Source organism: Theropithecus gelada, chromosome 5 (genome assembly GCF_003255815.1).
Source record: "Theropithecus gelada isolate Dixy chromosome 5, Tgel_1.0, whole genome shotgun sequence".
NCBI classification, from domain to species: Eukaryota; Metazoa; Chordata; class Mammalia; order Primates; family Cercopithecidae; genus Theropithecus; species Theropithecus gelada.
The window spans coordinates 92410359-92435110 of record NC_037672.1 but is presented as its reverse complement, the minus strand read 5'-3'; the positions used below and the strand labels follow the sequence as shown (position 1 = coordinate 92435110).

The 24752-nt window shown below is 39.5% G+C and overlaps 1 protein-coding gene across 4 annotated transcripts in view; it reads right to left on the bottom strand.

Annotated features, from left to right (window-relative positions):
- CORIN (corin, serine peptidase) overlaps positions 1–24752 on the bottom strand; it is a 271199-nt gene that overhangs the window by 63624 nt on the left and 182823 nt on the right. For all 4 annotated transcript variants that reach the window (XM_025386551.1, XM_025386553.1, XM_025386552.1 and 1 more), the window contains 5 exons: positions 23657–23767; positions 21451–21567; positions 17923–18030; positions 8550–8781; positions 5204–5349 (listed from right to left, as the gene is read on the bottom strand). In XM_025386551.1, coding sequence (XP_025242336.1) covers positions 5204–5349; positions 8550–8781; positions 17923–18030; positions 21451–21567; positions 23657–23767 — 714 coding nt within the window. The remainder of the gene's footprint in view (positions 1–5203; positions 5350–8549; positions 8782–17922; positions 18031–21450; positions 21568–23656; positions 23768–24752) is intronic.

Here is a 24752-nt window from a genome sequence, read left to right as displayed (position 1 = left end):
CAGGTGATCCACTCGCCTCAGCCTCCCAAAGTGGTGGCATGACAGGCGTGAGCCACTGCTCCTGGTGACCATTTAGGATTTACAGGAGTGATGCAAAGATGATATAACGTATGGAAATCAATCAATGTGATATATCATATCAACAGAACAAAGGACAAAAAGCATAGGATCATTTCAGTTGATGCATTTGAAAAAATTCAACATCCCTTCCTGAAAAAAAATCCCTCAAAAAACTGGGTAAGAAGGAACATACCTCAGCAAAATAAAAGCCATATTTGACAGACCCACAGTTAGTATCAAACTAAATGGGGAAAAACTGAAAGCCTTATCTCTAAGATCTGGAACATGACAAGGATACCCACTGTCACCACTGTTATTCAACATAGTAATAGAAGTCCTAGCTGAAGCAGTCATAAAAGAGAAAGAAATAAAGGGCATCCAAATTGGAAATGAAGAAGTCAAATTATTCTTGATTGCAAATGATATGATCTTATATTTGGAAAAACCTAAAAACTCCACCAAAAAGCTATAGAACTGATAAACAAATTCAGTAAAGTTGCAAGAAACAAAATCAACATACAAAAATCAGTAGCATTTCTACATGCCAACAACAAAAAATCTGAAAGAGAAACCAAGAAAGTAATCTCATTTACAAAAGCCGCAAATAAAATAAAATACCTGGAAATTAACTTAACCAAAGAAGTGAAAGGTCTCTGTGATAAAAACCATAAAACACTGATGAAACAAATTAAAGAGGACATAAAAAATGGAAAGATAGTCCATGTTCATGGATTGGAAGAATCAATATTGTTAAACTTTCCATACTATGTGTATTAGGCCATTCTTGCATTGCTATAAAGAAATACTAGATGCCACATAATTTATAAAGAGGTTTATTTGGTTCATGGTTCTGCAGGCTTTAAAGGAAGCCTAGAGTCTGCTTGGTTTCTAGACAGGCCTCATGAAGCTTACAATCATGGCAGAAGGTGAAGGAGGAGCAGGAACGTCACATGGCAAAAGCAGCAACAAGAGAGAAAGAGAGAGTTGGAGGTAGGCACCATGACTAGATCTCCTGTGAACTCAGAGTGAGAGATGGCTCAAGCCATTCGTGAAGGATCTGCCCCCATGATCTAAACACCTCCCACCAGACCCTACCTCCAACACTAGGGATTTCATCTCAACATGAGGTTTGGGTGGGGAAAAATATCCAAACTATATCATTCTGCTCTGCCCCTTCCCGAATCTCATGTCTTCTTCACATTTCAAAATACAATATCCCTTCTCAATAGCTCCGCCAAAGTCTTCACTCATTCCAGCATTGACTCAAAAGTCCCAAGGCCCAAATTCAAAGCCTTATCCTAAATCAAAATAAGTTCCTTCTACCTATGAGCCTGTAAAATCAAAAGAAGGTATTTACTTCAAAGATACAACAGCTGTACAGGCATTGGGTAAACATTCCTATTTCAAAAGGGAGAAATTGGCTAAAAGAAAGGGGCTACAGGCCCCATGCAAGCCCAAAACCCAGCAGGGCAGTCATTAAATCTTAAAGCTCCAAAATAATCTCCTTTGACTACATATCCCACATCCATGGCACACTGGTACAGGGGTGGGCTCCTAAGGCCTTGGGCAGCTCTGCCCCTGTGACTTTCCAGGGTTCGGTCCCCATGGCTACTTTCACAGGTTGTTGAGTGCCAACAGCTTTTCCAAGCAAAGGGTGTAAGCTGCCAGTGGATCTACCATTCTGGAGTCTGGAGTGCAGAAGCCAACTTCCCACAGCTCCATGAAGCAGTGACCACTGGGGACTCTGTGTAGGGGCACCAGCCCCATGTTTCCCTTCTGCACTGCTCTGACAGATGTCCTTTGTGGGGGCTCCACCCCTGCAGCATGCTTCTGCCTGGGCACCCAGGCTTTCTCATACATCCTCTGAAATCTAGGCAGAAGCTACCAAGCCTCATGCACTTTTGCTCTCTGTACACCTTCAGGCTTAACCCCATATAGAAACCAACAGGCTTATAGCTTCCATTCTCCAAAATGGCAGCCTGAGCTGTACATGGGCCTCTTTGCGCCATGGCTAAAGGTAGAGTGGCCTGGATGCAGGCAGCAGTGTCCCAAGGCTGCAAAAGGCAGTGGGGACCTGGGCCTGGCCCATAAAACCATTCAGTCCTCCTGGCCTTAAGGCCTGTGATGGGAGGGGCTGCCTGGGAGATCTCTGAAATGCCTTCAAGGCATTTTTCCCATTATCTTAGTTATTAGCTCTTTGCTCCCTTTTGGTTATAAAAATTTCTTTAGCAATTCAGCCTGCTTGAATTCCCCTACTGAAAAAGCTTTTTGTTTCTTTACCACATAGGTAGGCTGCAAATATTCCACACTTTTATGCTCTGCTTCCCTTTTAACTATAAGTTTCAACTTTAAGTTATTTCTTTGCTCCTGTATCTGAGCACAGGCTGTTAGAAGCAGCCAGCCTATGTCTTGAACACTTTGTTGCTTAGAAATTTCTTTCATCAGGTACCCTAAATTTTCACTCTCAAGTTCCAACTTCAACATATCCTTAGGGCATGAACAGAATGCAGCCAAGCTTTTTTCTAACACACGACATGGGTGAACCTTTGCTCCCATTCCCAATTAGTTCCACATTTCCATTTGAGATCTCATCAGCCTGGCCTTCACTATCCATATCACTATCAGAAATTTGGTCACAATCACTTAACCAATTTCTAAGAAGTTCCAAACTTTCCCTCATCTTCCTGTCTTCTTCTGAGCTCTCCAAACTCTTCCAACCTCTGCCTATTACCCTGTTCCAAAGCTGCTTCCACATTTTCAGGTATCTTTATAGCAATGCTGAACTTCTAGTACCAATTTTCTGTGTGAGGCCATTCTCGTGTTGCTATAAAGAAATATCTGAGACTGGGTAATTTATAAAGAAAAGAGGTTTAACTGACTCATGGTTCTGCAGCCTTTACAGGAACCATGGTGAAGACATCTGTTCAGCTTCTATGAAGGCCCCAAGAAGCTTACAGTCACAATGAAAAGCAAAAGGGGAGCAGGCACGTCACATGGTAAAGAAGGAGCAAGAGAGAGAGTAGGGGAAGAGGTATTGTCGCACTTTTAAATGACTACATCTCATGTGAATGCAGAGCAAGAGTTCATTTGTCGCTAAGGAGATGACCCAAACCAATCACTAGGGATCTGCCCCCATGATCCAAACACCTCCCATCAGGCCCCACCTCCAACATTGGGGATTACATCTCAACATGCAAGGACAAATATCCAAACTATATCACTATGTAAAGCAATCTATAGATTAAATATAATCCCTATTAAAATACCAATGACATTCTTCACAGAAATAGGAAAAAAGTCCTAAACTTCATATGGAACCACAAAAGACTCAGAATAGCCAAAGCTATCCTGAGCAAAAAGAACAAGAGGAATCACATTACCTGACTTCAAATTATACTACAGAGCTATAATAGCCAAAACAGAATGGTACTAGCATAACAACAGACACATAGGCCAAGGGAACAGAAGAGAAAACTGAGAAAGGAACTCATACATCTACAGTGAATTCATTTTCAACAAAGGTTTCAAGAACATATACTAGGGAAAGGACAGTCTCTTCAATGAATGGTGCTGAGAAAACTGGATATTCATATGCAGAAGAATGAGATTAGACCCCAATCTCTTGCCATATACAAAAATCAAATCAAAATGAATAAAGACTTAAACCTACAACTTCAAACTATGAAACTACTAGAAGAAAACATTGGGGAAACTTTCCAGTACACTGGACTGCACAAAATTTCTTATGTGATATTACATGAACACAGACAACCAAAGCAAAAATGGACAAATGGGATTACATAAAGTTAAAAGCTTCTGCAAAGCAAAGAAAAGTAAAGAGACAACCCACAGAATGGGAGAAAATATTTGCAAAATATCTATACGATAAGGGATTAATAACCAGAATATATAAAATGCTCAAACAACTCTATAGAAAAAAAGACTAATCCGATTTAAAAATGGACAAAAGATCTGAATAAACATATCTCAAAAGAAGACATACAAATGACAAACAGGTATATGAAAAGGTGCTCAACATCACTGACTATCAGATAAACACAAATCAAAACTACAATGAGATATCATCTCACCCAAATTAAAATCTCTTATATCCAAAAGACAGACAATAACAAATGCTAGCAAGGATGTCAAGAAAAGGGGATCCTCACCCACTATTGGTGAGAATTCAAATTAGTGCAACTATTAGGGAGAACAATTTGGAGGCTTCTCAAAAAACTAAAAGTAGACCTGCTATATGACCCAGCAATCCCACCGCTAGGTATATACCTAAAAGAAAGGAAACCAGTATATAGAAGAGATATCTGCACTCCCATGTTTGTTGCAGCACTATTCACAATAGCCAAGATTTGGAAGCAACCCAAATGTCCATGAAAAGATGAATGGATAAAGAAACATATATGCAATTGAGTATGATTCAGCCTTAAAAAAGAATGAGAGCCTGTCGTTTGCAACAACGTGGATGAAAGAAGACGTCATTGTGTTACGTAAAATAAGCCAGGCACAGAAATACAAACTTCTTATGTTCTCACTTATTTGTGGGAGCTGAAAATTAAAACAATTGAAGTCATGGTGATAGAAAGTAGAGCAATGGTTGCCCATGTCTGCGAAGGGTAGAGGTGGGGGAAAGCAGGATTGGTTAATTGGTACAGAAATATAGTTAGATAGAATGAATAAGATCTAGTATTTGACAGCACAACAGAGTGACTAGAGTCAACAATAATTTGTTGTACGTTTAAAAATAACTAAAATTGTTTGTAACACAAAGAAAGGATAAATGTTTGGGGTGATGGATACCCCATTTACCTGATATGATTATTATGCATTGTGTGTCTGTATCAAAATATTTTAGTTACCCCATACATATATACACCTGCTATGTACCCACAAAAATAAAAGAATAGAAATAGCAAATGACTTCATTTTTAAAATGAATGCAATATCTAACAGACGGGTGCCGAATTCTTCAATGCAATCAAGTTCACAAATTCACTCACCTAAGCAGCCTGATTGGCCAGTAAATAGAAAACAAACAAACAAGAAACCATAAATAGAAGAAGTTGAAAAGGTAGCTAACATGTTCATCCATGTTAAATACCCCGCTGTAATTAATTTTAAAATTAACCTTCCACATATTCATCAGGCATCAGGCAGGTTTGATTGTCTGAATTTTCCTCTGGAAATTGACTGCAATCTGTGTCTTCAGGCCACTGTAGGCCCACAATCCCAAGAACAGACTCACAGCGTTCTTTGGAGTGCTCACACAATGCTCTAGATGAACAAGAAAAACAAAACATTAGAAGCAGAATTAGCTCCATCTGAGACAGATGTTATGAATTTATGTCAAGTTTTAAATTCTGTGTGTGTGGCATGTATAGTGGGTGTATGGATATAAAAGATGCACATATATATGATAGGTATTTGGGAAACCAAAACAAGTAATATCTCTGTAAAGAGTATACATTCCAGCACCACACTTTCACCAGAAGAAACTTTATTGCAGAAATAGCTCTAAAGATGTTTCCAGGACACAGATTCCCTTCTCCACATTGCCTTTCTCATTCTCTCTTCTGTCTTTGAAGCAGACACATTCTCCAACCTTTTGTTCCAAACAGGGAAGTCTCCAACATCACTTTGGATAGTTTGCCACCAAAGTCATTGAATCTATTCATCAACCTCATCCTCAGAGATCTCCCCCTCTGCAGACCAGCCCTGTGAGCCATCTCATATGCCACCCTAGCTTGCCTAAGGCATTGCCTCCCTTACTTCAGCTTCCATCAATATTGTTGAAAAACTTAGGATCCTCTCAAACCCACTTATGTTGAGCTCGAGTCAGTTAAAGTGTTTGTTTTTCGTTTTAAAGAAATGATATACTAACTATTGTATCATGCACTTTCAGGGGTGTTATGTCTTTTATCCCCAGAATATTTTTAGGTTAAGGTATCAGCGTGCCTCACAGAAGATTTCTTTACTTCTTTTTTTACTTCTTATGGAAAAAATTATGATTTTTGTCTCAATATAGTACTAAGAAATTAGTTACATAGTTTAAAAAAAAAAAAAAAAAAAACTAACCAAAGTAAGTTCCTAGGCCAATACTCTCTTAATGGACTCAAATGCATGCTTACGTCTCTAAAGTTTCAAATTTTGTACATTAATTCAACCAAGTTCTCATTTTTAAGGTAAAATGGGAGACAGATCTTCCAGAAAGGCCAGCTCCAGTCTTGCCCAAAACTGGTAGAGAAAGTGTAACAATCAAATGAGGAAGTTTCAGAGAAAATTCTTTCTAGATTTAAGTCTGGACAAAGCTCAGCATAACTCAACACCAGGAATTTGGGGTAAAGATAAAGCCGTGGTATTCCTATGTTAGGTCAGGAAAGATGGAAAGTTCAATAGTTGATAACTGTCTGTTGAACTAACTAGCTTTGTTGCAGATTTATAAAAAATGTATGTAACTCAATTGTGGCTGCTATTTTAAATTAGTCATATTTATACAGAAGACTGTATAGTGCCTGACTCTACCACTTCCTATTTTTTTCCGTAAAATGGAAATTACAACAATACACAGCAGCACAACTCCAGGGGGCGCTGTTCTTATCATAGTCCTTATAGTGCCCAGTCGTAGGCAGCACCTCTGATGATACACACCTCACTCAAAAGGTTATTTTGAGTACACTCCTAACAATCCTCAAGTATTTAGCCCATTGTAAGGACTTGATAATGTCAGATTTTTCAGTCTCATAGCTAAAATATTCAACGTTAAAATTAATAAACAGACCTAGCAAAAGCAGGCAAAAGCAACTACGTATCACTTTATGAGCTTATTAGCATATTATTCAAAAATTTCTTATAAACAAATATCAAAATATAAAATTCACAGTGATAGACACTGAAAATGAAAGATGTATGGGTGAACCTGAAAAAAAGAAATAAAGTTATCTAAAAGAAATTTACCAAAATTTTGATTGAACAACACTTCACGATCATGTTTATCTTAGGCATTTTAATATGGAACTTAAGCCCTGAAATTATAAATTATATCTGGATATAAATTCACATTTCCATTTACAGCAGAAAGTGCTGCTTTAGGGAAATTTTTATCTACATATGAAAAGAAAGTCAAATGCCAGAAATTGTTAAGCACTATTAATAGGAAATTATTCACTATCACTGACCTTGCTTAGCAAAAGTGAAGTAAGATTTAGAAACAGCTTATTAACATAAAATTGGTAGGTGTTTTATACTTTTAAAAGTACTTAGCAGAAATTTTCAGAATTATTTCTACACCAGCTAATATTTAGTTTTCTTCTCTCTATTGGTATAATTTGTTCAGTCCCCCAAGTCATTTTGAAATTTTATTATTTCCTGTCCTGTCTCTATAGATGCCCTTACTTTGTCATCCATTTGGTATTCAGCATATAATTTATTGTTTTCTCTTCTGTCCACTATATTAATAGTACTGCTTAAAAAAAAAAAACAAAAAAAAACAAACAAAAAAAATCTCTGTATGACTTCTGATCCCAACATATGGTTTCTGCAGTTGCTACTCACATTTAGGCCAGCACATTTGTATACCCACCCCTTGAGGGAAAACAGCACTGAAGAGAGTAGTAACTCACTTCTGAGAGTCATCTTGTATATGCAAACCCTCTAACTACAATGCCTACCACATGGCACAGCAAAGGGACAGACTGCCAAGAAGCTATTGTGTTCCTGTGCTATCATCATAGCTATTGTCCATTCAGGGTTCACTACAATGAATCAGAAGCCCTTTACATTCATTTGATCTCAGAACAATACAATCCAACAACCATTACTATCCTTTATTGTACATGTAAAGGAACTGAGGCTGAGAGAGACTCAGGAATCTGTCTAAGGGCTACCCAGAAACTAGAGAAGGGTCAAGATTTGAACTCAAATATGGACTCTGGAACAATACTCTTGACACCAGAATATCACTCATATTCAAAGTCCAAGCTGCACTCTTGAAATAGTGCATCTTATTTCATTCAAACAGGCAGAGAAATGTCAGCAATGTCCATCCCTGTCCAATCTGTGAGGCTGGCGCAATGTCTTGTGTCATATCTCTAACAAGTGGGGTCAGAGTGCAGCATTTTAAACACATCAATGTTGCCAGAAAAAGAGGCAGATATATCCCTTTTCTACTAACATAGGTTTTTAAAAAATACTTTTTGATACAACAGAATGAAATACCTCTGAATTTATTTGACTAAAACATATAAACTATCATCAAAGGATGTTCATACCTCTCTTGTTTGGTACTTTGTTAATGAATTCTGACTCAAATATTCATTTTACAACTTACACTTCTTTGTCTCACTTGTTAAATATGAGGTATTTGTTAAATGCAGAGCTCCTTAGGGAAATTTACTTTGTCCAAGTTCAACTAAGTCTTCACCCCTTGGTTCTCTCTGAGGCAAAATAAGGGACTGGGGGAGATCCCATCATATTACCTGCAAGGGGGGATACGCTGGCCTGTATTCACATCACACTTTGGTACCAAAATGGTGCAAGCAAAGAACATGAGGTATTTATAACAGTTGGTTTGAACAAGTGCAGGGAAAAGAGAAGACTCCCAGCTGATGGATGCTTCCTTTTGAGTCCTGTGGCCAAGGTAATTTGGATAACTTGTACTGTTGTACGGCAAATTCATGCAGAGTTCCAATGTAATTGGTTCACATTGACCTAACAAAGAAACATACATACAAATATTTTTAAATTTCACATATAAAAACAACTTCTTTAAGTTTTACAAAGTTGAAATCTATTTTATTCTTTCTTTAGAGTAGCTAAGACTAGAATGCCAGTAGTATACAACATTTTTTATGGGTATTGAAAATAAGTAAGTTGATTAGTGAAGTGCCCCGGCAACTAAGATTCATTTCTGCATATGTAGTTGCTAACACTGTGACAATATCATGCTTTAGAAAGTCCTTCCTTATTTTTTCCCTTGGCTCATCTTATATAAAGATGACTCTCTTTCATCATTCCTTTTATTGACTCCAATTCATCTTCTTCTGATTTACTCATTACTACTAAAATAGGACAGCCCCATCATCTTCACTGTCACTAAACTAATTAATGAATTTGACTAAATAGGCAATTAGATAACTTCTGTCTATATGTTTTATTGTTGATCAATGTGCTTAAATATAAGGCTACAAGATTTCAGGGCAAGAGGAGGCTCAGATCTGTTGGATACTTCTTGCTAATGAGACAATATCCAAATCCCTTAGCTTGAAATCTGAGGCTATTTTATACTTCAACCCTAGCCTGACTTTTCAGCTTCATTGCCTGTGATTATCCAATCAACAGTATCTCTGCTGTAATAAAATCTATTCCCTTATGACACCAGATATTTTAAGAATCGTATATCTTTGTGCACCCTGTTTGCTCCTCTCTTACCTCCTTTTTTATAACATGCTCATAATTATGTCCCCAAAGGTGGTCATGGTTCTAGCTGCCAGGTGCATACAGCACCTGCTGCCTGGATTAACCCTTTCCCATCTTCCCTACCAAGCTAATTCCTCTGTGATCTGGAAGACTCAGCACAAATACCTCTTCCAGGAAACCTTCCTAGCCAACCACTCTTCCCATTACTACTTCCAGAATGAGTCTCTTCTGAGTGCAATAGCATCGTAGGCACATACCCACCATATGCTCATTGCATTCTGCCATATTCTTTATTTACTTACTTGCCTCCCCCACAGAATCCTGAGATTTTTGTGAAATGAGACTTTATCTCTTGATCTCAAAGTCTACACCTAGCACAGTGCCAGAATGAAGGGATGAAAATGTATCACGGACTATCCTAGGCACTGTAAATGTAAGAGTAATGAGAAATATTGTCTCTGCCACTGAGAAACTCCACAATCTCGATAGGAAAAAGGATGCATGTGCTGGTAGCTATAGTAGAATGTGAACAGGCTAGGATAGAGTTTGCATGAACTGAACATTTGTGTATCCCCCATTCATATGCTGAAACTCTAACCTGCAATGTGATAGTATTTGGAGGTGGGGCCTTTGGGAGGTGATGAGGTTTTGATGAGATCTAGATGAGGGTGGCATTTATATGGGATTAAAGTCCTTATAAGAAGGAGAAGAGACTAAAGCTCTCACTCTCAGCTATGTGAGGAAACGCAAGAGGGCAACTGTCTGCAAACCAGGAAGCAGCCTGTTACCAGAGACCAAGTCTGCCAGCATCCTGATCCTGCACTTCCAGCCTTCAGAACTGTGAGAAATAAATGTTTGTTGTTTAAGCCACCCAATCCATGGCATTTTATTGTAGCAGCCTGAGCATACTAAGACAGACATATTGAACAAAATGGTAGAAGTCCAAAGGGAAAAGGTAGAGCAAGAGTGACCTGGGAAGCCCTCTGATATGGTCTGACTGTGTCCCACCCAAATCTCATCTTGAATTATAGCTCCCATAATCCCCACGTGTTGCGGGAGGCACCCAGTGGGAGATCACTGTATCATGGGGGTGGTCTCCCCCATACTGTTCTCATGGAAGTGAATAAGTCTCACAAAATCTGATGATTTTATAAGCGGTCTCCCCTGTCACTTGGCTCTCATTCTTCTCTTATCTGCCACCATGTGAGACGTGGCTTTCACCTTCCACCACGATTGTGAGGCCTCCCTAGCCACATGGGACTGTAAGTCCATTAAACCTCTTTCTTTGGTAAATTGCCCAGTCTCGGGTATGTCTTTATCAGCAGTGTGAAAACAGACTAACACTCCCTCCAAGGATAAATGTGGTTTGGGCAGCTTTGGGGGAATATAGCAGAGAGGCTCCCAGCTCTCTCTCTGTTTGCAGTAGATGTGCCACATTCCCTGAGGGGAGAGGCAAGCAAGTAAGTGTCCTGGTAAAATTCACCCAGGCAGACCAAAGACCCCATGCCTTATTGAGAGTGATTATTCAAATTAAATTTAATTATTTGACTAAGAAGTGGTATCCGTGCAAATAGATTCGCAATAAGGACTGGGCTGAAATACTAAAACATCTCCAGGACTACTTCTTAATTTAAAGAATCTGAGGGTATCACAGATACTATATTTATAAGGAGGCTGACGTTGGCTGGATAAGAAAAAAAGACAGATGAAGTGTAATATGACTCTCAGTTTCCTGAAGAAGACACAACACTGCAAAGTTGGTATAACCTTGAGGGTGAGTCAGAGTGGAGAGAAGAGTAGACAGAAGAGGTTTAGGGTTGGTCGGTTCACTTTATCCTTTCCTGTGATTTGTGAAGGAGGGGTTGGACATTATGGACTAAATGTTTGTGTTCCCTCAAAATTCATATGTTGAAATCCTAACCTCCAATATGGTGGTATTAGGAGGTGGAGCCTTTGGGAGGTGATTCAGTTATAAGTACAGCCCCCAAGAATGGGATTAGTGCCCTTATAAAAGGGACCACAGAGATCTCTCTCACCCTCTTTTCATAGTGTGAGAATACAGTGAAAAGTCGGCCATCTGCAGCCAAGAAGAGGGTCCTCACCAGAACCTGACCATGCTGGCAACCTCATCTCAGACTTACAGCCTCTGGAACTGTGAGAAGTAAATGTCTGTTGTTTATAAGCAATAATGATTTGTTATAGCAGTCTGAACTAAGACAAGAAGTAACATTTAAATATTTTGTTACAAGATTTTAAAATGCATGTTTTTCATAATGATAAAAACACTACAAAGATGCAGAAAGAAAAAGTTCAACATCTTTCCACTCCCCTTTCTGTCACCTTCCCTGCAAGCCAACAGAAGGCTTTGAATACTTCCATACCTTTCCCTTGCTCACATTTATGCATACATGCCTTTGTGTTTACTTTTGCCAAAGCAGAAGCATACCATTCCTATCACCCTTCAATTTGCTTTTGTTGCTTATTTGTCATGACCATCTTACAAGTCAGCACATGCATCTCTAACTGTATGCTTTTTTCCTGATATCTTTAATATACTTAAAATTTTATACAGTTGGTACACTTACAGATATTTTTGATGCAGTCCTTTCTTTCCTTGGGTATACCCTCCCTTTCTTTCTTTCTCTACCACCCCATCAAGGTTTAACTTTTTATTGATGTATTTCATTGAAGATTATTAATAGAATACATCACATGAATAATTTTTCTCTTTCTTATATGTGGAGAATGTATCACTTTTGATTTGGGTTAAGATACAACTTTAAGTGTTTAGGAGCCAAGGAAGAGGAAAGGATTAAGTAATGACCATACATTATTCTGGAGATCTTTATTGAATGTGTTAAGGTTTATTGGATCTTGAGTTTTATTCCTTCAAAGGCATTCTTCACGAATGCTAAGCAAGATAAACTCTCAATATACCTGTCAACCCCAAATTCTATGATTTATGATATCAATAACCTTTTTTATCTTAAGCATTAGGCTCACCGTTTGAGCCTGATTTACAATCGCCACTAGAGGGAGATCACATCACAAACGTGAGGATATTTTAAGGCGGCAGAACTGTGTTTCTGATGTAAGTGTGATGTAGTACCCAGTACAGTGTCCTGAACACAGATGAGGTCTAATAAAGATCTGTCAAAAAAAAAAAAAAAAATCCTGATGGAATCTCAATGGTATTCCACCTCTAAAAGTCTGAAACAAGATTCATTCAATTCGACCTAACGATGGGATTGTTAACTCAATGGTGTTATATCCTTATGATGTGATACTCTGAAGTTACTAGAAATCATGTATTAAATGATGGTCATTTACATGAAAAATATGACTTTTCTACATCTGGCAGCATATATAATCATGTTCAAAAATTCATCTTTGCCTCAAACTCTAAATGCCTCTTTAACATTATTATTTTTAATAGTTTGATATTATTTTAAGGTGAACATCCTTATAACTACCTCCCAGGTCAAGAAACTGAACTCAGAAAGATACTGCAGAAACCTTCCATATATCTCGTCTTATCTCAACCGTCTCATTTTCCCACAAAGTAACTACTGAGTTTTATCGTTATCACTTCCTTGTTCTTCTTTACGTTTTTTTTGTTGCTGTTGTCGTTGTTTTGTTTTTTTTTTGTTTTTCTTTTGAGATGGAGTCTCACTGTATTGTCCAGGCTGGAGCGCAGTGGCACAATCTTGGCTCGCTGTAAGCTCCACCTCCCAGGTTCGTGCCATTCTCCCACCTCAGCCTCCCAAGTAGCTGGGACTACAGGCGCCCGCCACCACACCCGGCTAATTTTTTTGTATTTTTAGTAGAGACGGGGTTTCACCATGTTAGCCAGGATGGTCTCGATCTCCTGACCTCGTGATCCACCCACCTTGGCCTCCCAAAGTGCTGAGATTACAGGCATGAGCCACCGCACCCGGCCTTCTTTATAATTGTATTACCTAAGTGTGTACCACCCCTGGATATTGTAATTGAGGCTTGCCCATTTTTTCAAACTTGTCCTGTCTTTTAAGTCTCTGATAGTCTTTGGGTTCCTCCTCCATTCCTTTGATTTTTCTTTATAATTTGACTATGGAAGAACCCAGACATTTATACAGACTTGTAAGCTATATAACAGCTTCTGAATCTTGCTTATCGCACACTCCTGGTGAAGTTAAACATGTTCCCCATCCTCTCTATTTCCGAACTGTGGCAGCTGAATCAACAGGAATGGACTGGGCTTCATTCCACTGGCAAGACTAGAGGTGGCTGAGCTGTTCTTTCACCAGAAGCCACATCATTCTGATTTCCCTCTTTTTGTGATGTTAGCAGCTGTAGATGCTCCATGCCCTCACTCATTAATTTAATGTGTTACCAAATGGTAATATTCTATTCAATCTTTTTTTCACTTATTAGAAAATGCACATGGAGATGCTTTTGTAAATACATCATTCCTCTCCTCTACTATTTGCTCCTAATCTGTAACCATTACGGTGATTGGCTTCTCTACCACATGACTACACCATTTACTCCTACCAGCTGAAGCTTGCAAAGAGAGAGCAGGAAATTGCTAGATCCTTAGGGAATTATTCAAAAAGCAAACCTGTTCATTTCTTCCTTGGTGTTGAGTAAGGGGGAAAAATGCACGAGTAGGCATAGAACTAAAGGTTGATGAACACTATGGGAGGCTTAAGAGAGGGCCTGGGACGTGACAGCCATGCCTGAATTTCACAGCCATGGTCAGCATGGGCTCAGGGAGGCAGGAGAGACATGCCCAGGAGTCACTTTTGCAGGTTCTCCCCATTGTCTGGATTGCATAACGGTGAAATGATGGATTAGTCCCTCCACACCAGAATGAGGGGAATAGCATTCCTTCTCCTACCCTCAAAGGCAAGGACACTTTGTTATTTTGCCTCCCAACATGGCACAGAAATGTTAAAGATGCTGGGTTGTGACTGGACATAGCAACACAGGCTGCTAAAAGCTATTTCTTGAAAAAACTACGTATCATCAGAAATGCGGTTTTTAGGCTTTTTTAAAAAGCTGTAGGCACTTCTGTGAATTTAAAATAAGCTTCTCCACTGAAAAATGCACATGGGAATACACAAACCTTTTCATATTCTATTTCAGAGTTCTCACATACTCCTGCAGCCCAGTCATAAATAGGCACTAGAGCAATACATTCTCAACCTTGGCTATACATTGAAGGCATCTGCAGAATTAAAAAATACTGATGACTGGGTCCCACCCAGTATATCTTTAGGGACCATCAGAAAATCACATAATATTTTATGGGATGTCAATAAACAGAGTCTTCAAGGACAAGAATCCTGGCAACTCCATTGAGTAGCTGTCTCCACCAGACCGAGTATCTACTACATTCTCCAAACTCACGTTTTCCTTTGGCATCGAGCAGACTAAGAAAGTACTGTTCAGTTGTGCCTCAGAAGCTGAGTAATACTAGTCTGTGATAGTGGTAAACATCTTCAAGTAATAAATCATATTTTCAAGTGTACGAAGGATTTTCTGAGATGCCACTTGTTTGTCTTTACAGAGACCTAAGTACGCATATATCATCTTGAAGTTCTTTGAAAGATCAGGAATAACATTTTGACTTTCAACTGCAAGTTAGGCACATATGCCATTTTTAATTACACAGGAGTAATGAGAGCGAGTGGCTAGCCTAGTGCCTTTCACTCAGAAGAGAGAGTGTGCAAAACATTTGCTGAATATATGTGGAGAGAAGTTGGCAAGAATATACATGGTGAATGAGGAAGCTGTGAGACAGTGAGGCACTAGGGAAAATGAGTGTATTTAATGAGCTTAAAGAGAACAACAATGTAGAATACATGAGTGGGAAGATGACGATATGTTCTCCCACATTGAAAAGTGACTTCTAGGAAACTAGAAGCCTGTCTCCTTTCTCCACCACTAGAAAGCCTATCACCCATCCCTATACCTGGAACACCATGTACACACTACAAATATTGGTCAGGTCTATGAGTTAAGAGTTATCCAGTTGCCTTTCCTACAACTTATTCTTTTGACAGGAGACAACATAGTTTTGAATATTTAAAATTTGAAATATTTCAAATATAGAGAAAATAGGATAACACACACCCGGTTACTTCTTACCCAAATTTGACACAGGCTAACATTGCCTTTTCTGCATTTTTGAGTCTAATAGTAAGTGTCATTCCATGTCAAACAACCCCCAAAACTTTAATAATAAACACATGTCTTTGAGATGACGCTGTCACTATTCAAACTGAAAGAGAAGTAAAGAAATCGCTCTGAAAAAGTTCCACGGCAGATTGAGAGATGAGCAAAATGAAACAATGGAAACAGTGGCCCAAATAGGTTATATGTGTGTGTGTGTGTGTGTGTGTGTGTGCGCATACTGCGTATCTATAGGTATGTTCTATTTAAATCAGTTTCTATTTACATCAGTTTAGAGGAAGTAAAATGGCAGCTTGAGTGTGTCGACTTTGTGGTTTGACTAATATCTACTGTTCTCTTATATGGGAAATGGAGGAGGGGTGGGCATGTGCTTCCAGGCAGAGTTATTAAATGCCACAGTCAGTCCTGTCAGTCTGGGTTTTTTTTTTTTTTTTTTTTTTTTTTTGAGACGGAGTCTCGCTCTGCCGCCCAGGCTGGAGTGCAGTGGCCGGATCTCAGCTCACTGCAAGCTCCGCCTCCCGGGTTCGCGCCATTCTCCTGCCTCAGCCTCCCGAGTAGCTGGGACTACAGGCGCCCGCCACTGCGCCCAGCTAGTTTTTTGTATTTTTTTTAGTAGAGACGGGGTTTCACCGTGTTAGCCAGGATGGTCTCGATCTCCTGACCTCGTGATCCGCCCGTCTCGGCCTCCCAAAGTGCTGGGATTACAGGCTTGAGCCACCGCGCCCGGCCAGTCTGGGTTTTTAATTAGCTGCCTGCCTACATCCCCTTCCCAGCCTCCTTTTTTCACTCCCTTGAGACTCCGTAACAGTTACAGAGGTACTCACTATAAGCTCTACAGTGACCCAGAAAGGTCACCAGGTAAAATTAGGACTGCAAAACTGTACCAAATGCAAGGACTGAGCCTTTCAGCATCCCAGCTTCCAAAGGCCTTGGACTGAGAGGACATGTGTTAAGAAGTAATGCCCTGGCTGGGGGTGGTGGCTCACTCCTGTGGGGCCAGTAGATCACTTGAGGTCAGGAGTTTGAGACCTGGCTGGCTAACATGTTGAAACCCCATCTCTACCAAAAAATAAATATAAATTAGCTGGGTGTGGTGGTGTGGGCCTCTAATCCCAGCTACTCGGGAGGCTGAGGCAGGAGAATTGCTTGAACCTGGGATGCGGAGGTTTCAGTGAGCCAACATCGCACCACGGCATTCCAGCCTGGGTGATAGAGCCAGACTCTGTCTCAGGAAAAAAAAAAAAAAAAAAAAAAAAGGAATACCCTCTTGCCAACTGAAAGCTGACTGACCTGCTTCTAAATTTCTAATCCCAATCTGAAAACACAGCCAAAAGTCCATTAGAAAATGTAAAAGAAGTGAGTATAATATGAAAACAGAGCCCAGTAGTCAGAAATCATTACTAGAAATCAGTTGCTGGGGATTTTCTGATTCAATTTCCCAGGAGAGTCCCTAGGGTGCTCTTTCACTTCCGCCCATTCTGTCTTCCCCAAATAACTCCTCCTCCTGAAAGTCATTTTAGAGCCACCTGTTTACACCATTTGGAGCTGTTACACTGTCACCGAAACAAATTAGCATAATGGTTCCAAAACCATTATAGGTCATCAGAGTTCCTGGAAAAGCGAGAATAAATTTCATTAAAAGAACTGACTGTCTGTAATCTGAGCACTTTGGGAGGCCCAGGCAGATGGATCACTGAGGGTGTTGAGCAACTGTAATCCCAGCTACTCTGAAGGCTGAGGCAGAAGAATCACTTGAACCCAGAAGGCGGAGGTTGCAGTGAGCCAAGATGGCGCCACTGCACTCTAGCATGGGTGACAGAGTGGGACTGTGTCTCAAATAAAAAGAACAGACCGCCAAAATTGTATGTGGCTATTTCTATGAACTTCATATTTGCTTCTTTGTTACAGTTTCCATTTTTGAAGCTGTGCTTTAGAAAGGAAGAAAGATAGCATCTGCCTACAGATGGAGCCAAGAAAATAATTCAGAGAAATAATGCTGAGTTGAAAGTAATGGTAATGATATTAAGCAATGCGAATTTACAGTCATTCACAATGACACATTTGTTTCTGATTGAAGTTAATTAAGACCATTTGGTTTCTTTTCTGCTACCACATGCAACCTTTTAAAAAGAAAAAGAAAACAGGTACACTTTTTTGGAGGGATTCCAGACTTCGATATTTGAATGTCAATGCAGAAGAAAACTGCTGAGTGCATCCCCTGACGTGGTGATTGCATTTGTCAGCTATTGTACTTACTACAGTTATTCAGACTGTTGTTCGGGTCACAGAGAGAGCTACCACCACATGAATCAATGCAGGCAATGTAGAGGCATCTTCGGTCTCCTTCTTGACATGGAGTCTGACCTACAGAGGAAGGAAAAGGCACATTGGCTTTCATCATCTGCAAATTCCTTACCTAAGGATCTAAAGGATCAGGAATGTCTGGTGGAATTGAGGAATAACACAACTTTAATTTCCTTCCAATTTCTCCAAAAGTATTGAACATACGTTGAATAGGTGCTTTCTGGTAACTAAATACAATCCAGGTGTTCCAAAATAGGAATGAAGAAATAAGAGACAAATTACACTACAAACAGGTTGTTGCATTTAATGGAAAAAAAACAGTGCTTTCGTTTTACATGGGTGCCAACACTTGATTACAAAATAAACTCCAAGAGATTTGAGGGAGGGAGAACGTTATAAAAATCTTGAAATTCTGAATATTAATTGACATTTGTTTAAGACTCATTTGCTCCCAATTCTAGTCTCCCTCTAAGTAAAATGCTTTCTCTAGTAGTAAGTAGGGCATCAACACCAATACAATAAGGATACTTTATCATAATACAAGTGTTATGCAGCTGTTACCCATATTTTCAATATGTCCTTGGAAAGTGTCATCAGCCTAGCTGTGATGACTTGAGAACTGAGTTTCTTGTTTCTAAGTGAATGACAGCAGTAATATCAATGTTTGCCCTAATGATTTTTCCTTAAGGTAGGTAGAGAGGAAACTGCTTTTCCCATTGATTTCCTGGTCATTTGTAGATTAAATGGGGAAGGTAATAAATTACTGTCCGTTCTGTCTCTCCCCCATTATGATCAATTACCTTCAGGCATGTCATCTGGAATCTAGACAACCTTGCAAGGCACTTTTAAGTATAAATAATAGCATATGTGTATATATAATCATTCTTATCTATAATTCTAAGACAATGTTTCTTACACTGGAATATTTATCCTTTCCAGTACCACTAGTATGCAAAATAACATACCACAGCCTTGCAGAAAAGAGATGTCACTCCTTTTTTAATGTCATCAGGGTCAAAATTTTTTCTCAAAGCAAATCTAAACAATTTCTGTAAATTTAGGCTCTTAAGGAGATTTTATTGACATCATGCATTCATTATTTTGGGAAATATTAAGTGCCTGCCACGTGACAATCTATGTGACCAGCTAGGCACTAAGCATTAAAAGACAAAATGGCATGATACCTCCTTGGAAGTGACTTGTGCTCTGATAAGAGGTATGATCCTGAACAAAACCTTCTGATGGTGTGTGATCACTGCTTTATGGAAGACATATTTATTTTTATTTATTTATTTTTTTCATAGAGATGGGGGTCTTGTTATATTGCTCAGGCTAGCCTCAAACTCCTGGTCTCAAGTAATTCTCCTGCCTCGGCCACCGAAAGTGTTGGGATTATAGGCATGTGCTACCACGCCCAGCTAAAATACATTTAAAGAGCAATAGAAGTCAATGAGACCAGTGTGGGGAAGTTTCTCAAAGGACTTTTTCAAGTCATGATAAGAGGAAAGGATGGGTTTCCCAAACCGAGAAACACCACATGCAAAAGGCCTAGAATATGGAGGTGCACAGGTCAAAGTAACTGGAGCTTCAACCACTGAGAAAGGGGGTGAGAGAGATGAGAAAGGTAGGCAGGGACAGAGCCTGAAGAGTTTCAAAGGCCTAACTCTTCAGCAGGACCCAAAGTTTCAGGAGAAGCAGCCCCTCCTTCCCTTCCCAGCCCTGTCTAGAGAACAAGCCTGCAACCCATGCTGACAATTACATAGTATTTAGTACCAGGCCCCCTTTCGTTCTCAGCTCTCTAATCACAATAGTCTGCCTTCTCTCATGGTCCTCCTACACATGCCTAGCACCTTCCCACCTCAGGAATTTTGGTCAACCGATGCCTTGTGTCTCAGTTGCTTTTTCAAGCCCCATTCCTCTTGGTTAACCCCACTCATCTTTCAGGTCTGAGCTCCCGGATCTCTTCCTCAGTGAATTTTTGTCTGAGGTGCTTTACCAGGGCATGCCCACTATTAACGGCATCCAAGCACCCTGAATTTCCCTTCTTAGCCTCTGTTGCTGCATGGCTAGACACTGACCTGCATAATAATACGTAGCATGCCTATGTTCCCCAGGAGTCTGCAAGCCCCATCAGCTGTTTTGCTTGCCACTGAATTCCCAGGGGATGGCCACACATAAACACCACAATATGCATTTTTTAAGTTGAATTAATTAAACAATATAAAGACACTAAAATTTTACTTTTAAATCTATTTTATCATATGACTTTCTTACAGCTCACACATGTAAGGAAATAATCTACAAAGTCTGCCATTTCATCATGAAAAATCCAAAATTATTTCAGAGTTGAATTATACAGAAAGGAAGAAGAGTTTGATGCAAAGGGAAGTGCTCAGTTGATACGCACACAATAAATTACGTTTAATAAAGGTATTCCTTCTGAATTTAAAAACTGGTAAAACAAACGCTCTTTATATATTATTTTTATGTAATAAGTCTGTGATTGAAAAGCTCTCCCTTTAGATCTTGGGCACTTTTCCATTAAAGTTATTCTAATGATCAATACGCATTATGACAAAACTAATTTACCGATAGGTGACCAGTCTCACTGGCTGATTATGAATATACACAGCACAAGATATGCTTTAATGTAATAGCCATGTAATAAAAGCTCACATATATTGAGTTTTCACCATGTGCCATCACTATGAAGTAGTTATCACTATTCTGAGTGTACAGACACACAAACCAAGACCTATACGGGTTGTAAGTATCTTGCCAAAAATCACCATAGTAGACCGAGGCTTGATCCTGGGTATCAGGGCTGCAACAACCATGTACTTAACAACTAGGCTGTGCCTGTGTAGTATACACAAATGTGATTTTTGAGTCTAGGGATATTCTTACCCAGCCCCTACTGAGAAGCTTCCACACATATTAGAGCTTAAAACAATCTGTGTAGAACTTTCTTTTCTGATAGACATAAATTACATTTAAAAAACAATTTATTGGACCTACTTTTTCTTTTTGAGATTCACACACAGATATAAAATCCTTTTAAAGTGTATTGCTTGGTAATAAGAGGCATTAAACTGCTTCTCTGAACATGATTACTTTAGGAAGCCATTGCATTTCCTTTCAGAAGTCAATTTCTTCTCACCGGAATCTAATCTGATTTAATTGGATGCTATCCACTAAACTTCTCTCTTTATCACGGTTTTTCCCATAGAACAGTTAAGTGAATTTGACCATGCTGTCAGGTGTCTCACCTGAGGAATGATTTTCAGTGTAAGTTGCTTGAGAATTATGTTTAGCACAAGAAAGCATTTCCTGGCTGACTAGGCTGTGAGAACCACTGTGTTAGGCAATCTGGGATTATTTACATGGGAATCCTACTTAAGCAACTTCAAATATTTTTCTTTGTTCCCAAGCAGAGGACCACGAGTAAAAGAACGTTCTGGGGTGGTGGGACACACTTACTGCCACTGCAGTTCTCCTCATCACTCCCATCCTTGCAGTCCTCGTCGCCATCACATTGAAATGTGCTGGGGATACATTGTCCATTTCTGCATTCCACCAGACCCTGGCTGTGACAGGCTAGGAAGGGTCAGAACAATATTCACTTTATTTATTAATTCTTCTCTCTCAATCTGCACATCAAATAAACAATAGCCATTTAGTAGGCATCGCTAAGAAACAGGGTGTTCTGCATACACAAATGAACATATCATTGATTTTATTTCTAGAATTTTTCCTGCCTCATTGAACAGCACTTACCAAAAATTAACTTTTTCTTGAGAACTGCGTGATTGTTTTCAGTGATGGAAGTATCATGATCCTACTTACTAATAAAAACGACAATTTGTAAAGGGTTCATTATATGGCAAGAGCTGTGCTAACTGCACTGTGTATATAATCTCAAATTCTCACATAAATCTTGTAAAGTAGATATTATCATCTTCATTTTACAGATGAGAAACTAAAGTTTACAGAGCATAGTACTTGCGCAAAGTCCCATGACTAAGAGCTACAGCCAGAATGTGAAGGCAAGCTTTTTGGACTCCCAGTCCGAATATTTCATTATTTACCTACTTAACCTCATAAGCCAACAAAATAGTATATGGGAAAGAACTCGCATAGTAACTAACACCTAATAAACACTTCAACACTTGTTTATGACAACTGATATTTGAAAGGGATGGCCTAATATCCATTAACCTTCCAATTCCTATGGGTTTTCTAAAGTCTATACCTATTGTCTTTTAGAGTATCGGAAACCTGTGGATCATATGACCTTAGCCTTCACTGACTTACTAATATTACGACCTCTCTTTTCTTGAGTCAAGGCTCCACACCAGAAGTGTTCTATCTGAGCACCACATCCTTGCTTCTCCAAGATCTAGTGAGATACAGTCCACTCTGTTCCACTGTGTCCACTAAGCAAGGACTCGGAGGACATTCCACTTCAAATCCATTTTAGGGAAGAGGAGAGCCACACATTGTGACTTTTTATATGACTTTTCTTATGTCAAAATAAAAAATATGTGATCCACATTTCTATTTTTGCCTCAAATTATAAGCCAATTAAATATTCAATCTTATATATAAAATCAACTTTCTTAACTTTTACTAGACACAAAAAGATGAAATGAAAAGTATAATTAAATATGCAAAAGAACGTATCACATTAACTCTTTCAGGTCAACTGCATTCTCTCTTAACACCTGACAGCTTCTATTCAATCGTGTATATTATTCTCTAATGGGTATATTATATTTTCTAGGGGGAAAAAGTGTTAATAACCATACTTGTTATTAGTTTGAAGTATAACAACTCTCTGAAGATTTTCATTCACTAAGAAACACGACAGTCTATAAATTTATATTATCACTACGTTCTCTCTCTGTCTCTTTTTTTTTTTTTTTTAAGATGGAGTTTCACTCTGTCACCCAGGCTGGAGGGCAATGGCTTGATCTTGGCTCACTGTAATCTACACCTCCCTGGTTCAAGCGATTCTCCTGCCTCAGCCTCCTGAGTAGCTGGGACTACAGGCACCTGCCACCACGCCCAGCTAATTTTTGTATTTTTAGTAGAGACTGTTGGCCAGGTTGGTCTTGAACTCCTGACCTCAGGTGATTCACCCACCTCTGCCTCCCAAAGTGCTGAGACTACAGGCGTGAGCCACCATGCCCGGCCTATTATGCTCTCTCTGTGTATCATCATATGAACATTAAAGTCTCTCTTCTCTCTGGTGATTCTTTCCATGTTCTTCCACAAAAGGCCCCTGAGAACATGTTAGGGCACTCCTGCAGGGAAGCTTAACTACTCATATATTGTGTGCAGAAGAAAAGTCCCCCATTCTGTGGGCAGAGCATCACCCTTGACAAAGTCACAGAAGCACAAAAGAGACATATGGAGCAATGAGAGAGAAAACAGACACCCACTTGGCTAGATCAGCCAAATGAAGCTTGGAGTTTTGCGGGGAGAGGTGTGGAAGTCAGATACACTCCATTGCTATTGTCATCCCACCACTCGGTGATCTTTACAGGCAAAACCAAAGTATAAGAATCTTTCCCTTGGAATGCTGTGTATATAGTGAGTCTTAAGTACAGTCCTCAACCTTGAGTACAGCCTAGAGAACCAGAAATGGAAAAATAAGCAAAACAAATGTCCTCAGAGCACTCACAGCAGTTGACCTCGTCGGACTTATCCACACAGTCGTGGTCACCATCACACACCCACTCCATGGCAATGCAACGCCCATCCCCGCAGCGATGCTCTGTTGTGGGATTGCAATCTGGAGAAATGAAAACTCACGAGGATGCAGAGAACCAGCGTGACAAACAGGCAGGATTGTATGGCTCCCGGTTCCCATTGAAGAGAGTCTGTTCCAATGGCTCCAATACCTTCAATAACATTTCTACAATAGGTCTGGCCCAATTAAAATTCCACGCCCTCCCCACGCATATGCCCCACTGACCACCATCACCGTGGGGTAAGATGGGTCTGCTTTTCAGATGAGTAACACTACTCTAGCTGTCCCAGGACCCATAGTTTGTTCTTATTGTTGTTGGCTTTTGTTTTCTTTAGTTGTCATTTTCTTTCCTTATGAAAAATTCATGATTTCTACCTTGGTTCAAAAAGCAGAACTGTGATTTGTGTTTCACAATGCAGCTAGCGGATTTCATGTATATGTAACAGCTCTCTCACGTTTCTAGGAATTATAACTTACCTGTCTGGTAAATTGGGAAGGCAGGTATCTCCTTGTCATCTCTCCTGATGCTAAGCTTAAGTTTTTAATTGATTATCTTTTTTTTGAGACAGGGTCTCTCTCTGTCTCCCAGGCTGGAATGCAGTGGTATGATCATAGCTCACTGCAGCCTCGACTTCCTAGGATCAGGTGATCCTCCCATCCCAGCCTCCCATGTAGTTGGGACTACAAGGACATGCCAGCATGCCTGGCCTTATATCCAAAAGAACTGCTAAGTAAGCCATGCAAAATATTGATGTTATATTCATGATTCTTTTTAGCCTGGACTTCAACTTTATATATTAGTGAAAAAGAACTAAGTGATAAGTTCCCTCTCACAAAGGGCAGAATCCATAGGATGCTTTGCCATGAGAGGTGGTATACCCTGAATATAAGCAGAGTTTTAGAAGATGTATGTGGATTCACGAATAATAGATTCCATGAGAAAGTATGATAAGTCTAGTAACAGTGCCATGGTCATAGACAGACTTCTGGAGTGACCATGGATCTTTTTTTTTTTTTTTTTTTTTTT